A 16,908-nucleotide genomic window follows, 5' to 3' on the forward strand; every position below is an offset into this window, starting at 1 on the left:
CTTGCTCTCCATGAGACACACAGACAGGGAGAGAAGCTTGGGGTCAGAGCGCAGGGTCAGTCATTTACATGGCATTCCTGGAGCAGTTGGGGTTAAGGGCCTTGCTCAGGGGCCCAACTGAGTAGAATTCCTCTGCCGGCTGCAAGATACGAACTGGCAACTTCCATGCCACTGACACAGATCCTTAGCCACAGAGACACCGCACCACCGTATAGATCCCTATATAGCGCCACATAGGTCCTCCATAGCCTCCTGAGACCACCTCCTCACAGTCCTCATGGTCACAGCTTGGCACTGGACTATAGGCTTGTATAGTGGTGTAAGCAGGACAAAGTTGTGATCTGATCTGCCAAGGAGGGAAGGGCAGTGGAGCTATAAATGTCCTTAACATTAGCATATAGTAAGTCCAGTGCTTTATGTTCTCTGGTTGGGCACTTAATAAACTGGTGGAAAGTAGGCAAAGTGGTGGAAAGAGAAAAGTGACTAAAGTCCCCTGAAATAGCCATGAAAGTGCTAGGGTGTTGCGTTTGTAGCCTGGCTGTGACTGTGTGTATGACGTCACACGCTGCCTCTGCATTTGCCGTAGGCAGAATGTAAACAGTAACAAAGATGGCGCATATAAACTCCCACGGCAGATGATATAGATGCAGTCTGGTTGCAGTCAAATCAATGTCCAGGCTACAGAAGCGCTCCTTAACATGAATATGTCTAGGATTACACCATCTGTTGTTAACAAGCACCACAAGAACCCCTATAATCCTATTCACTGTCTTGAAAGAAAGGCACTGACCATTCCATAGATATAGTTTGTGGTTAATTTGCGGCTCTCTCCCTTACTGACTGCAGTTCACCTACTTGCATTCATAATGCTGGAGTGAGAAAGTGAAGGGATCCAGTATTGTGACAGGGAGAGCAGTCTTACCAAATGAAACTACTGGCAGTCTAGCTCCTCAGGATGATCACACCTGACAGCAGATACAGGTGATTTATTACAGGTTAAGTCTATGCAGAGGGCAGAACTGATAAGGTTTATAGATAGTTATATAGGTGGTTTGAATAGAAATGCTAATCGTTGTCATTCATAAAAACTTAAATATGTAAAATGGAGTAAACAATAGTTGCTTTAAATGATGTCAGACTTGTTCAGGGTGTCAGTCTACCTACGAAGAATTATAATGTCGTGATGCCTTATATAGGGTGAGGTACAGTAGCTGTAAATCGTCTGTTCAGTGACAAAAAGGAGGCACAGTGGAGCACGAGAGAAAACATTCTCCACCAGACAAATGGCACAGAAGCAACAGAATTTTAGAAATGAATGCGTTTTATACCTGTGCCATGGGAAACCATTTTGTGTGTTCTGTGCTCCACTTTAAAACAGGGTGGTCTGAAAGACGTACTGTATGAGGGGAGTCAGAGAATGTCATTATTCTCTGAAGATGCAGTGTTGTATGATTGCTGTAATATTGTGGTTAACTTCACTGCCTGCGTGGTAAAGAGAAGTTCAGGGGCTGGAGATGTTCCTGGTTTTCAGCTGAACGTTTACAGAAGATCATGATAGCACAGAGGAACGGATGTGACTGGGCTTATAATGCTACACAGGCCACTGAGTTGTAAAGTTACTTCAGTAATTTATGTAGTTTGTAAAAGTTATTGATATAATTGTGATTTACTGTATACTGTATTTGTTCTGTTGTGTTTTCACTTCTGATTCTACCATTTCTTTTAAATTTGTGCATCTTGCGAAGTTTGTACAGTACAGTATTTAAGTTTGTCCAGCATTATGGATCCCTGTGTTCATAAGGCTTTTCTCCAGGTGTCGGGGTTTATCCCTACAGTCCAAAATCTTAGCGGTAGATTAATTGGCTTCTAGGACTACTGGCTCTTATTCGAGTGTGTGCCCTGTAATGAACTGGCATTCTGTCCAGGTTATGTCCTGCCCATTGTTCCCTCTAAACGGTGCACATGTGCGTGCACACAGGTTATGAAATCAGTGCACATAGGAAATTGAACTGCGCACAAAAAAATAAATCCCCCCCCCCCAAATGATAATAATGAAACAGACATGGTCGTCAATTGAAAATGCTAAACTGACCACACAAAACTGGCTGCAAGAGGCCCAACTTGGCTGTGTGCATTATTATTGTGACTCGATCATCGATATCTATGCTCTCGTAGTCTCGTACCTCATTGCTCATGCTCGCTCGACACTCAGTCTCTATGACTGGGCTCGTTGAATCGCTGTCCCGGTCTTTTGGATCTCTATGCTTCTATGAGAATGACTGTATTAACAAAAAATAATTCAGGTTTACAATTTTACATACACTCAATTTAGTGAGCACAAGTTTTTGTCACTGGAAAAAACTTGACATTTTTGCACACAAAATTAAAAAGGCCATTAAAAATTAGAGGGAACATTGGTTCTGCCTTGTGTCTGTTGTTTGCCAGAATAGTCTCTGGCTCCCCTGCAATCCTGTATTGGTTACAGTGGTTAGAAAATGGGTGGATGAATGGATTTTACAATGAATTTTAGTATATTGTTATTTTTAAAGCAGAATGATCTGTTTTTCTTTATATTGTGAGTCTAGATTTTATTTTTATTATTTTATTATTTTTATTTTTCGCATTTCTTATGCTTTTAAGCATTTTTAGTTTCGCGAATAGCCTTTATTTAGAAGGCAGATATCTCTTATTTGGCCTCTGTAGGCATTAAGAGTTTCATGCTTAGTAGGAGTCTGGGGGGTTTTCTGGGTGATTAGAATGTTAGGCCTCTGAAACTCCTTGTTTGTAAATACTGTACACAGAATAACTTGTGTGTTGTTTGTTTTGTTGTGTGCAGTGTAGCTTGTGACTTCTCATTATAATAAATATTTTTTTAACCATGTTTAACAAAATTCTTTTCACCAAAGCTGTGCCAGAGAACAAAGAATTCACATGCCTCTAAGTATAGAGACTTGGGTGTATTCTAGCAAAACCACTTACAAGTTGGGGGTTATGAATAATTATTTTACTTATTGACTGAACCATTCAGTCCGTTCCTGTAATTCACCCTTTTCGTAACCCCCCATCTGTAACAATACAGTTGTCCCACAATATTTGCAACAATAAAATACATTGACTTTCACACAAATTCATTGCATTTATTTTAGAAGAAACATATAAATTATAAAAGTAATAGCATGTAACAACCATACACTCCCACCCCAACTTGGAAAACCTAAAATAATTTGAACTTTTTTTGTCATTTTTTCCTCTGTTTCTGAAGTTGAGACTTATTTGTCCTGTTTTTATATTGCAGTGCTGTTTTATGAAGTTCTGTACTCTGTCTACATGGAAACTCTGCCTAACTGGGTAAATAGAGTATTAATAAAAGCATAATTTGAAAAGAAGATCTGAAAACACAATAAGCGTTTTGTACCAATCATAGTGTGGCAAATGCAATTGAAAGTCCTTTTATGATGTGGAGGAGAGCAGTGTAGGCACAAAGCTGTAAATGGAGTTTGCAAAAGAATCAATTAGCAATATTATGCAGAGACCGAAAACCCAGTGCAAAATTAACAGACTTCCTGAATGTTTTAATTAAGAATCTCGGTCAGCTCCAGAGGAAACCATAACAACTTCGTCTTTATGAATATTCAGTAGACTTCAACATTTTTTTTGCAGCTAGCAAAAGGTACTGAGTCACTAGGAGACCAAGAGAAGACACTATTGTGGTCGCCTGGTCAACCATTATAATGTCTAATGTCTCCTTTCTATTTACATAAAGCAGCACAATACAAATACAATACAAATACAAAAAGAAATTTTCTTCTGTGTTTTGGGTCAACAACATGCCATGTTTGATATCATGTAATTTTCTGGGGACTGCAGTGAGAGAAGGTTGTGTGGCTGTTAACTTAAAGCTGTTCTTTTCCTGTCATAAGCTTTTTAACTCCTTCTCCATTATCTATTGATATTTGCAGCGTACAATGTATCTTGCAGTAATCCCTGTTAACTGCTTGCTTTGACTTAACTGTGTTTCATTTGCTGTGGTAAAACAAAAAAGTGCCAATCAGATTATGTACAGCATGTATAATATTTATACCTACAAAGTCTTAAAAAATTGAGTAATTAATTCTGCTTTTAGACATCTGATGGGGGGGGGGTGTTAGACATCCAATTACTGGTGCACTTTAATAAATTATTGCTAATGTAGAAGACGTTATATACTGTAGCAATGGCCGCTTTAGCACCTACTGTATTTTCAGACAAATTCAATAATTCTGCAAAATCAAGTCCTTTGGGTTTTTACGGAATACATTTTATGGAAACCAAAGCTTGATTTTCACAGGTCCTGCATTATGACCTTTATGAATGACTGAATAAATGTATAACAGAAATGGGATCATAATTAAGGGTTTTTCTCTCACTCAGCACATGCTGTAGCTGGACAGCCATGACAGAACAATTCAATATTATTAGAAGTGGTTACTGACTACATATTAATATTAATCTGGGATATTTATTCAGTTTGGAGTTGAGGAAATGAATGTACTGACAAATAGGTTTGCAAAAAATGTCAAATCTGTTATCATTTGTAAGTACACATTTCATTATTGTTAATGTACTGAGCTTTCTTCAGATTGACTTTCAATATTTTGCAAGTGTCATGTACAGTAGAAGCATTGAAAGCACAGGGATTGATTCTGCTGTATCTGCATTGTAAAGTTATCTCATACTTAATAAGATGGGCTATCAGAATGTAATAATTTCACAACAATGCCCTTTTCAATTAGAATATTTATTTGTATTCTCATTTTTATATGTAGACAAGGCACCCTATAGGAGAGGTCACCATGTACTGTGTACAATACATATGCAGTTCATGTAGTAAAGGAATACTGTATTTACAGTGATTAATAGTATAGTACAATTAGAGACACAAATGATGTGTTGTTCCAGTTTGGCAAATAATACCAGGAAATACATTTAATCCATAACAACAGCTGGGTTCAGTGAGATATCTTTACCATTTTCAGCTCCACATATTGAAATATCTAGATATTATTCCCATACTTATCTGTTTATATGCTATTTTAAGTATTTGCTCCTTGAAAATGACTGACCAATGAATTGAAAGTATTAAACTCATGACAGTAGCCAAGATAGTTTTCCTACCATTAGTACATACATTAATTAATGTAAATATTGATAGCAACATAGCAATAATATGCCCAGTGCCAGAATTAATTAAAATAATTACGTTTATAAACATGTATAAATCTTATTGATTGAATAATGATTTGCTAACATTACCAATTGAACCCCCTCCTTGCACACATAGCATATCTGTCAGATCTGAATTACTTTGTTTGAATACACTAATACCTGCTTTTTTAAATTAATTAAAATTTCAAATAAATTATTTTTAGTCTTATCAATTTCAAGTTTCATTTTTGGAATTGTTAGCCAAAATTGCAAAACCTTTTGTGAAGCACAGCTGGAATAAGGACAGTTCTTTCCTCAAAATTCCGTACTTATTAAAGTCATTTACATTACTTGCTGCCTTAAAGGAGAATTGGTGTTGAGTGAGGGAGCAGTGTGATTTTCACTGATGGCATACAGTATGTAAGAATATGTCAGGCTGCCAGTGCCTTTACGGTTTGTAAACATCTCTGATTTCTCTAGAAATCTCTTTCCAAACCATTTAGAATCATTTTATGCCTGTCGCAATACGTTTCCCACAAAAATGTTGTTTCACCACATTCAATATCTGTTGTTTTTTGTGGGAGAATCAGATCATTCTGTGCCATGGTTTATATTAATAGCAGCATGCAATGACTAAGGAAAATCTCATTCTTAATATGAATATACTGTAAATGAATATATTTAACTGTTCTGTATTCCCCTTTTTCAGCCTTTTTTGACAGGAAAGGTTTTGGCCTTTACAGTATATACACAAATATAAGGAGTGTTGCAAATGTTGGGGAGTATATGATTCTGGACTGTTATCCGATTGCCAGATTGTTGGTCATATGGTATCCAGAAAGCATTATACCTAAGATCCCTCCTGTTTCTGAAGGCTTTGGAATAAGCAGTAAAATTGAGAGCCAAACAGGGCTTTGTCAAATTCAAAATACATGTTTCTTTTCTTTGAAAAATCATCTCAAACTCATATGAAAATGGATCATCCTCTTAAATTCTCCTCTCTGTTTTTGCACCGAACTCAAAATACTGCTATGCTGAATGTTTCACACAGCTCCAAGAATTGTTATGTCACTTGTTACATCATTTTATATGTCAGTGTTGCGGTGTGTCATCATGTATGTCTTCCTTTACAGTATGTCATTTGTCATGTGAGGGAAAACACGCAAGTAAACATTTCATTGTACACATGACAATAAACTTAAACCTGAAATGTAGACACTGCGACTTGGTTTAATACAGTTGCCAAAGCTAATTGTTTCATGATTTGGCAGGTATTCTGCCGATGTAGCTGTAATGGAAGTGGAAAACTGTTGGACACTTGCTGTACTGGACGCCTCCACAAACACGAACAGTTACTCCCCTCAGTCCTACGATTCTGTTGTGCCTTTCAGAGTTGATGTGCTGTGTAGTTGTTACTGGCACAGACAGAAAATCCATAGAGCTTTGAAAGAAAACTGCAAGATACAATCATATTTTCTCTTCATACTTAATATAGCTCAGGGTTCTAAGAAGCATTATCAAAATTAACAATGGGGAAAGGGTGGTCTTTAGGAGAATGAGGAGAAAATGTAGTTTTTTCTAACCGTTTGAAATGTTACCCTGCCTAATGGGTAGGACTCTCTTCAGCCTGCTTTTTGCACATTTGCTGTGACGTGTGCTGCAAATTTCAGAACAGGAGTGCAGGTGACAAAGTGTCAAAATGAGTTACAGAGTCTCACCTTAATCCACAGATTTGTGTGTAGTCTGTGTGTAGTGATCAGATGCCCCTGCCCTTAAACTCTAGCTTTCATGACTTCTGTTTCGAATGAGCTGTGTCTCCATGTTGGTCTTTGCATAGCTTCCTTCATTTGAACCAGAATTTCTTGATTCCCATTCCCAGCCCTGATTCCCATCCCATGCTGTGCTTTACTTTTAGTTTTCCCAAAAAAAATTTTCTCTGTTTTCCCTCATTGAAATGCCAGTGGCTTGACCGCAGTGCGTTTGCACTTTAGAGCATGCTGACTGGACTGATGTATCACCGGCCCGAGGACCCCTTAATGTATCTAGAGAACTGCCTGCAGAAAGCCCGGGAACTGGGCGGCCCTGAGCGCGTCCGCTGGGACACATTCATCAGCCCAGACCGCCGGCCACTGCCCCCCATCAATGGAGGACAAGGCAAGAAAACAGTCTCCAGAGCTGGTAAGACAGAGCTCTTCACAAGCAGTCTTCATAAGGTCTACAGATCCTGCCAGTTGGTGGTGTTATTATTAAACAGCATGTGGTTGAATCGTTTTTCTAAACAGGGCCCTCCCCTCAGGACTGCTTACTGCCAGGGGCCAAGATTAAGTCAATCCACTCAAAACGTCAAACACCCGCCAGTCTTAAATCCCAAATCCAGCGGATACAGCTTTTTAGCACAAGTACTGCAGAGAATGATCAGCCACTGCAGTGTGTGGCTCGTGCGCAGGTCTGCAGCTTTGAAATGACTCAGAAAAGAGCGGTATCACCCACTTCCATGATGTTCCATTTAGTTGAATTGCTAATGATTTAGTGTATACACATTTTTTTAAAACGGAGTATTGTAACGAGGCCTTGAATGTTCAAACTGAGCACTTGAATGAAAGAGGTCATCAGAAACTCCAATGCAAAATGAAAAACTAAAAATACGTTGATTGCTTAAGTATTGATGACACTTCACTGAGTCATTACTTAATTACCCGTTTCAGTTTGAAGTCTTTGCAGACCATCATGGTAAATGTTTGCCTATTCTTCCTTTCAAACTTGCCTAAGCTGTCAAGTTGGTTGGTAATCACTGATGGACGGCAATTTGCAAGTCTTGTCTCGGAAGGGAATGGATAATTTTGCAAGGCACTGTATGGTTCCTTGATATGATTACCCGATTATAAAATTATGCCATTGATTTTTAATTGTGCATTATCACTCTGCTACAAAGTACCTTTATTCTGTGATGCCCCCTAATAATACTCTATTGGCTTTTAAATTGCAATGCAATTTGTTTTTGATTAAGTCATGTGTTCTAATGAGTCAATATCATTTTTATAAGAGAACAAGTAATAATGCTTGCACTAGGAAAGTTGGTATCATTCCAAATATTTGTTATGGCAGCTGAAATTGCATTTAAAAGTCTACAGCTGCATTTCAGAAGAATTTTTGTTATAAAGCAAAAACATAATAAGTTTTTTGTTATAATTATGTTTCTAGATGCCCGTCTTGAGGTAGGTAAATACACTGAATTTAAATTCAAGTAGGGAGCTGCGTCAGCATGCGTAGGCTGCAAAGGAACAAGTAAAGGTTTATTCCACGCTGTAGGGAGAGGAAAAGAGACACAACATTTCAGCTGTCAAGCCTTTCTTCTTTTCCTTTCAACCTTCCAAAAAGGCTCCACAGCCGTAACATTGTGTCTCTTTTCTTTTCAGCATGGAATAAACCTTTACTTGTTCCTACACAGAATATTTGATATTGTGTTCACATTGAAAATTGGACTGAAATTAAATAAATCGGAGCAGGGAGAAGATGGCTCTATTTTGTTTGGCATTGCCTGTGAATTCCATCCCTTTAAAGTTGTGTAGGTCCATCAAATGTTATTCAATATTATCAGTCAACCAATATCGAAGATTGACTTGTTAACTGAGAACTGTGACCCATCAATATCGCCTTGTAATTTAGAACCCACAAGAAGCAAACCCACTTTTGTACTGAGCTCTTCTGTTTTCCTTACAGATCCTGGGCCAGGCCCAGGCCCAGGCCCTTATCGACGGTATGACCGTCTTCCTCCCATCCAGGCCCAGTTTTCCATCGAGAGCGACTCCGACATGACCGAATCGTCTGGATTAATCCAGGAGTATGATGTCTTTGATCCTTCCAAATCCCGGCCGCATATCATCTTTGTCATTGGTATGACGTCAGAATATTGGGAAGCCGTGACAAAAATATGGAGAACTACTGCTGACCCTTTTTAAACAAATTTGTAAACAAAATAACTTCCCAGTTATCCACTATGAATAACAGAAGTAGTTATCAGAGAAAATATTCTAACTATTAATTGGGTTTTGGCATGTGAAACCTTGTTGTAGTGAAAAAAGAATGTAGACAGTGGGCAAGGCCCACATCAGTATCCTGTCCCACCTGCCCTCATCATCATGCTTCAGCTAAACCCTTTGAGACTGAGGGCTGCAACATGGAAGGGTGATGGTTACATTCCCTTTCAGAGAACCAGCATCACAACAACCCCACATTCCCTTTCATGAGTGGTGCTGTCATCACCAGTGGGGAGGAGAGGTATTCAGGCTGTCCTAGACAGGAGGAGTGGAGTAGGCAGCACATAAGGGGTCAGGTCAATTAAGAACACTGTGGCTAATCCAACATGTCCCATCTATTTCTTTCATGTGTGGTGAGTGCAGCTCTGCACGAGCCCTGTTAAATTCCCCCCTTCTAAATTCTTCATTACTCCACAGCAGCCTCAGAGAATGAGAAATTTGAGTCACAGCACCAGAGTGGGGTGTGCAGCTCTCCCTGTCCCTGCTGGGGTTCGATCCCAGTCTCTCTAGACAGAGGATAACTCCTCTACACCAATCAAAGGGTCCTCTTCCACAACAGAGTTGCTCTTCTGTCTCAGAGGGTCACGTTACTTCTGTAACTGGCTCAGGGCATTGAGCCCTGCTATACATACTGTATGACACTTAAATTTTCCTTATAGTTAAATAATATAAAATTTACACTGTCCTTGAGATTATGAAACTGCATGAAAAAGACCCAGTTGTTGTATTTTAGCAATAAGGAAAGGGACAATAATTCACCAAAGTGTTCAGAAGCTCACCAGAGCTATGCAGTTATTCCTAGGCAATCAATTAATAACAAAAAAAAAACTCTCAGCTAGTTCCAATGACTCTTAAATGTTGTTGATTATTCAGATTGCAATGTGAGAGCACCTGTCATAGGACACTTCCCCTTTCTCTTTGGCCCAGGAGGACCAGGCAGTGGGAAAGGCACACAGTCCACGAAAATGGCATGTCGCTATGGGTATGTCTGCATCTCCGTAGGGGAGATCCTGCGCAACCAGCTGCTTCATCATGCGCCTAGTGACCGGAAGTGGGAACTCATTGCACAGATCATCGCCAATGGAGAGCTGGCACCTCAGGTACCACCAACCACATGCACACAAGGAAGACAAGAGAGAATTGGGTGGATAGTGTTGTACATTAATGTTTTGTACAACGTTGTACATGAGCGGTTTGAAACAAGAACGGTACAAAATTGGAAACTAACCTGTTGATTCAGAATTTTTTTACATAGTAAAGTAGAAGCTGTAGTGATCGTACGCACAAATTACATCTGGTCTGAGCCCAGGAATGTTTAGTTCTTTGTTTCAGGCCTGGAGTTAACACATTTTGACCACTTTTCCCCTCTTAGAATAGCCACTGAGTACCTGAATTTCACTGAGCAAAGCATTTTATTGTTATTTACTGTTATTGACTTCTTTTGATTTGGTGGTATAATCTCAGTCCCAGGGCGCAATGAAAACCTAAAATCAAGTTTTTGCTTTGGCTGAGATGGGAGCTTAAATGAATGTAGATGAATATCGCTGGCTAAAGGTGTCCTTCCGAGTGTCTTCTTGTTTAGAAGCACTGGCGTTTCTTCTACTCCAGGAGACCACCATTGAGGAGCTGAAACACCAGTTCATCAAGCAACAGGACGCCAAGGGCTTTATTGTTGATGGCTTCCCCCGAGAGATTGCCCAAGCTTTCACCTTTGAAGAGCAGGTGAAGTCAATACGCTCCCCTCCCCTGTAATGCTAAAACAGGAAATTCACCATATTCCTGCTGCACTGAAGTATTATTGAAACAGAGAGAGCATCCTAGCAACACATGGCAAAGAACAGAATGCACATACATTCTCTAATATGTTTTTAGCTTGGCCTTGAAGGCTCTGGTCTGAGTACTTATGCAGAAGGCTGATATTTATGTCGCAATTTTTGAAGTGCTTCCGGAAAACTGGACAATTCAGCATTGATTTTCTTTTCAAAAGATTCTGTTAATAAATACAGTCCCAGTAAAATAAATACAAATCTCAGTGGTATTTTCCTAGTAAAGCATAAATTCATTTTTTCTGTGACTCTCACCTCTCAGCCTTCTTGATTAGTTATCTTATTATCTTTCAGAGAATAGAGTATTCTACAGCAAGGGAGTTGTGTAGTTTTTAAGCTGTTATTTATATCATATGCAACCAAATGTGCTATAGAGTTTTGTGATACCTCAGTGCTGTGGGGATCATTAAAATTGGTGGGTCCAGAACAACACACACACACAAACTATAAAGTACAAACTAGTGTTCTTTATTTAGTGCAGGGTAAATAAAAATCAGTTAAAACACCAAAAAAAAAGCCTAAGATCCTTTTAGATCTCCTGACTGACTTCATAAAAGTCCCTCATTATGATATTGAGCAGCTGAGCTTTTTACGGACTTCAGAAACATTCAGTCCCTCCCTGAGGCTCTTGACAAAAACTATTCCAAACGCAGAGGTCTCTGAGACAACTTTCTATTCTTCCAAAAATACACAAAAAGTCACAGTTTCATAGTTCTTTGGACGGTCAGTCCTTCTCCCTTTGGTAATTTTGTTATGGTATCACTGGAAGATTTTTATTTTTTTTTTGTTTTTGTTTTTCACTTTTTTATTTTTATTTCTCCTGTTGTTGATTGAACAAGAACCTTGGCTTTCTACTTTTTAAACCGTCACCTGACCAATTGTCTTCCAGCAACTGGTCAAGTGACTGAGAACAGCAGCTCAGTCTTCAAAGGTTTCTGGGGAATCTATCTTCGTGAACCTGGTGTGCTCTTACAGGCTATTGTACATCAGGAGACCTTGAGGTTCTAATGGCCTATAAGATGCTTTACAGGAAGCTATTAAGGTTTTATTGCAATCATATGGTTATGCATACATACTGTAGTCAAATAACTTGGACCAGAGGCTGGATCTTTATCTTTTAAGTGTCACACAGAATATGCTCTGTGATCATGTTAATGTGGATCTTCTGTTATCAACCATTACAGTAATACCCTCTCAGTATTATTTTTTAACTGAATAGTTGTTTACCAAGTCCCTTCAATAATTAGCTGTCATGGTCTCCTACTGTACGAGTAGTGCTGAGGTACAGACTGGTTTCTTATTCTGATTTTTTTCATGACCTTACTAATTTGTCTTGGATACAGTTAATGACTTTATATTTATCAATGTTAATATCATATAATTTTTGTGAATGTAATATAAGTTAAAGGGACAGAGAAAATAAATGCTTTCAGTCCATTGAAGCTTACACGCATCCAAATACCTCATTTGACCACTTTTTCAAAGGATGAAGCAACAGCAGAATTCACTAGTTGGTTTGATATTCCACTCTTTACTGTAAGTGTGACATACTATAGGCAACCACTATCTTTGTCTTTGTCTATAAAGATCCCCTGTCAGGCCAGATGAAAACATTGAAATAAAAATATGAGAAATAAAAAAATGTATGTGTCCAAGAGGGATGTCATGTTATAAAATGCAGTTCTTTGAAATGAGAAGGTAAAGATTGGGACAAGTAACATTTTACATTATGTGTCAGTCAGGGACAAAGTCATTGTCAAAACTCTTTGGATCCCATAATACTTTACTTCAGTGTTAAATCAGAGGAGATGACCATGTTGATTCTGGGTATATTACGTTTGCTGACATGGTTCTTCTCTTCCCAGATTGGATCACCTGATTTGGTGGTCCTACTTGCGTGCTCCAATCAGCAACTCCGTCAGCGTCTGGAGAAACGAGCTGCCCAGCAGGGACGCCCTGATGACAATGCCCATGCCATTGAGAGACGGCTGGAAACCTTCAAACAAAACATCAACCTCATTGCCAAATACTACCAAGAAAGAGCGCTCATTGTGAGGGTAGGAGAACAGTGTTGGGCTGGGTGAACTCCTCTGAGTTACATTTTTCTGATTTCATGACCCCCTGTAACAGTTTTGACATGCACTTGTCATTAACCTTTACACAAACCTAATTTGGGTCTGTTTGTTCTTCTGCAGATTCTAGCTACAGCAGCATCAAACGACTATAGATAACTGTGATATTCAAGAATTAAAATATTTCTCGATAATCTTGTTTCATTCTTGTTGGAAGTTGTAATCTTTCTTGTTTTTAACTGAACTCAAAGCAAATTATTTTGAAAGGACAGACTATATAACTAATATTTTATTATTTATTATTGTATTTTTTTGTCTGTTACCCAGGCTGTTTTTCAGTCTGTTACCTATCACTTCGATATGAGAAGGTGGTTACAAATCTCCTTATTTGACAAAATAAAGTCTAAAATATCTTTAATAGAAAGTGACAGATAATATAGAGCAGTACGTTTAGAACTGAAAACAATAGGTACTTCTTTACCATGTTGTTGAAGCCATTACTTGGCCTCTTTCAAGAATCAGGTAGATATGATCCTCAACTCAGCTCCTGGCTACAAAACAAGCTAGACAGACTGAGTGTCCCCCTCTGGTTTGTTAGCTTTCTTATGTACAGTACATTTAAAAAAAAACATTTTTTAATATAATTATGTGCAATACGTTTCTGCAAAACTATGTATTCTGCAAAGCAGCATATTAAATTTGTCATTTCACTTCAATTGGTCTTTTTCATACTAAGAAACAAAATGTATTAGGTACAGTCTCAAGCCATGTAACCAGGAGCTCTGAATAACTTACGCCATGTGGAGTCCCTGAAGTGGTTCAATCATTAAAAATGCTTCCTTCAAGTGTTGACTGAACTCCATGGCCCAGACATGCGTAATTTGAACCTGAGTCATGACTAGCCAGTTGTAAATGAGATTCTCAAAGCTGTGATGTACAACTGGTGAAGGAGGGTTGGGATTAGTCAACAAGGTCTAACTCGTTATGCAATGAAACAGTTGTTTCTCTGAGTTTCCAGATGTCTGCACACATGCAGTGATGTTAGTGAGAGATGTTTTGTCCTCCAGTTAGAGCAGAACTTTCTGTAAGACACAGTGGAGTTTCTGTGTCTTAAAAAAATGTGAAGTTTTGATGGATGGGTGAGTCTGAAAACAACAATTCTCCCTATATTTTATTTTATAAAAAAACAATATGTAAAAGAAAAGATTTCAAATGAATAAGTTAAAAAACATTAAATCTTTTTAAAGTTGCTGTTACATATACAGTATAGGGGGTTACAGAAAATATAGAATACCAAGAAGAATAATCAATAATGAAAACACTTACTGTATCACCCCCAAATTGTCTAAAGTTTTGCCAAGAATATGCCCAAGTGGTCGGTAGAGTTGGAGGCACAATAGTTCTTTCTCTGGCACAGCTATGATGACATCTACAGTACATGAGAGATTAAACCTGCATCCTAAATAAAACAGAATACTGTATAACCCAGAGCTACATATTTCTTCCAATAAATCTGGATACTCCAAATTGAATAGGACTCTATCTCTACCTTCTAAAAATGCTTCACAAACCTGAAGAGAATGTCTTTAGCCTGGGAATTCCTTATAAAGGAAATCTGAGTTTAAAATAACACATGGCAAGCTCTCTCAAACAAGCTTCTCATACTTAACTAGAATTAGGTCTTCATGTTTGATTTGGAAAATGTCCTCTCACCTGGCATGCTTCTTGTCCTCTCTCTATTTTCTACTCCTTCTTAACTCCTGGTGTTTCTCTGCCTCTGCCTACTTGTCTCTTATACTGTGTTTCTGAACTGTTAACAACTCTTGAGGATTTACAAAGAACTTAATTAAGGTTAACCAGACATGCCTTTTTATCAATGTCTCCCAAACCCCTACAGCCCAGAAAACACCTTGTCTTTGATAGTTCAGACATGTTCTTCAAAAGCATTGGATACTTTCATTTAAATCTGATATTAATTCCATAAGAATGTTAAATTCTTAAATACATTAGACTTTACACTTCTAAATAAAGTAAGTGAAGTTCCTTATTTTATTGTGCCAGAACAACTAACCTTCATGTTTTGAATTCAAAGCTTTATCACCCGTCTTGTCAATTCCAGGCAATTTTCTCTCATTTTGTCTGAAAGAGCTCTTTCACTATTCATTTTCTGCTACTTAAAGAGAGTGAAGGGGTGCGAGTAGATTTAGAACTTAAAACGATTGAATTTGGATCATGGTACTGTAGAGAGAAGTTCTGAAGCTTCACATTTTTGCAAAAGACAATTATTGTTTTTTAATTGTGTCAGGATTATCGTATCATATGGAGGAATTCTAACTCGGTGTAAACTCAGTTTTCAATATTTTGCCTTTACAGTCTGTGCTTTTTTACTTAAGCCAGGATATACTGTACATTTGTGCCCTTATTTTTCTATTGACTACTTAATGCAGGGCAATATCACCTTTGTTACCCTATGGTACCTGGTTATGCTGCTTTAGGCTGCTAAAGGAATTCTGTGACCCTCTGTACATCTGTTTTTGTCTCACTGTTTACCTGCTTCACTCTTCCAGATTGATGCTGATCGGGAAGAGGATGATATTTTTGCTGACATAAGTGCAGTAGTGGAGGAGAGGCTGTTTCCCAAGGGCCTGGAGACTGAAGGTCAGAGAGGGGGGTGTAATGCAATGTGCAGGATGTTGACATCATTTCTCCATTTTCTCACACTAATGGGGTTTCTCGTAGGCTGAGCCTCTGTGCCTGTGATGAAGCTGAAAAACATCTCTTCAGACCACATGCATTTTTCCCTGATTAATAATTAGATCATTGTGACATACTAAGACAAAAGTGACAAAAACCAGAAATCCAGTGCCACTCAGTAGCTCAAAGGAACAACAGCTGATAAGAAACCGAAAGCAAGCAAAGACATATGAGCTACTGTACATGAGGTATACAAATGATTAAGAAGAAACTGAAGAAATGGATATGTGGACTTACTCCAGGCCCTAGAGAACCACAATCCTGCTGAAGACCAATTAAGGTCAATAATTAATTCAATTAACCTATGAAGAGTTCAACTAGAATGGAAAGAAAAATGTTTGCAGGTCATTGAACAGTAGAGGGAGCTACAGTTCTAGCGGTGGCATCACACTGCCCTCACCTAGAGAGAGTGCCACTGCCCTGTTGATACTTTCTTGCTCCGATTACTGTTAAGTCACCACTGGGGGAAAAATACATGTGCTATTATTCTTGCTTCTGGGCCTGTAGGTGTCAAATCACGACAAAAAGGTATTGAAACATTTTTAATGTGTAAATTGTAGAGGGTTTTTATGTCGCTACAGCAACTGACAGGCCAATATAAATATTTGTGCTGCTCTCATATAGTTCTTATGAATGCTAACCATGTGTTTTGCAAGTTATAAAGTGCTCTCGTGCTGCAAAAGAGAAAACATTAAAAATACTGATACACAAAAGCAGCACTCAGCTGTCATCGATTATTTAAATATGTTAAATGTACTGTAGATATGAAAATACAAAAAATGTAAATAAAAAAACAGCTTTACCGACAAAATTCTGCTCAAATTAAACCTTTGCAATGTATTGTGACTATAGACCTGATCAGCCTCTGGCTGTGTTGCTATGGGGAGTTCTGCTATTCTCCCTGTGCATCTGCAGCTGGGTTGTAAACCAGGATGAGTAGTTGTAACTATTTACTGTTAATGGCATTGGTGAGATGGAACCACAAAGCTTGTATCAGAATCAGCCCATCAGTTCACAAGAAAGCACTTGACTACA

The 16,908-nt window shown here is 38.4% G+C and overlaps 1 protein-coding gene across 3 annotated transcripts in view; it reads left to right on the plus strand.

The window, feature by feature from the left end:
• The window catches only part of LOC102694050 (adenylate kinase isoenzyme 5), a 53,886-nt gene that overhangs the window by 14,407 nt on the left and 22,571 nt on the right, over positions 1-16,908 (plus strand). For 2 of the 3 annotated variants that reach the window (XM_015366948.2, XM_015366950.2), the window contains exons 2-7: positions 7,176-7,362; positions 8,905-9,078; positions 10,149-10,321; positions 10,830-10,943; positions 12,913-13,104; positions 15,687-15,777. In XM_015366948.2, the coding sequence (XP_015222434.1) occupies positions 7,176-7,362; positions 8,905-9,078; positions 10,149-10,321; positions 10,830-10,943; positions 12,913-13,104; positions 15,687-15,777 (931 nt within the window). The remainder of the gene's footprint in view (positions 1-7,175; positions 7,363-8,904; positions 9,079-10,148; positions 10,322-10,829; positions 10,944-12,912; positions 13,105-15,686; positions 15,778-16,908) is intronic. The other variant, XM_015366949.2, reaches the window with a different exon arrangement.

This window comes from Lepisosteus oculatus, chromosome 24 (assembly GCF_040954835.1).
Source record: "Lepisosteus oculatus isolate fLepOcu1 chromosome 24, fLepOcu1.hap2, whole genome shotgun sequence".
Classification (NCBI taxonomy): domain Eukaryota; kingdom Metazoa; phylum Chordata; class Actinopteri; order Semionotiformes; family Lepisosteidae; genus Lepisosteus; species Lepisosteus oculatus.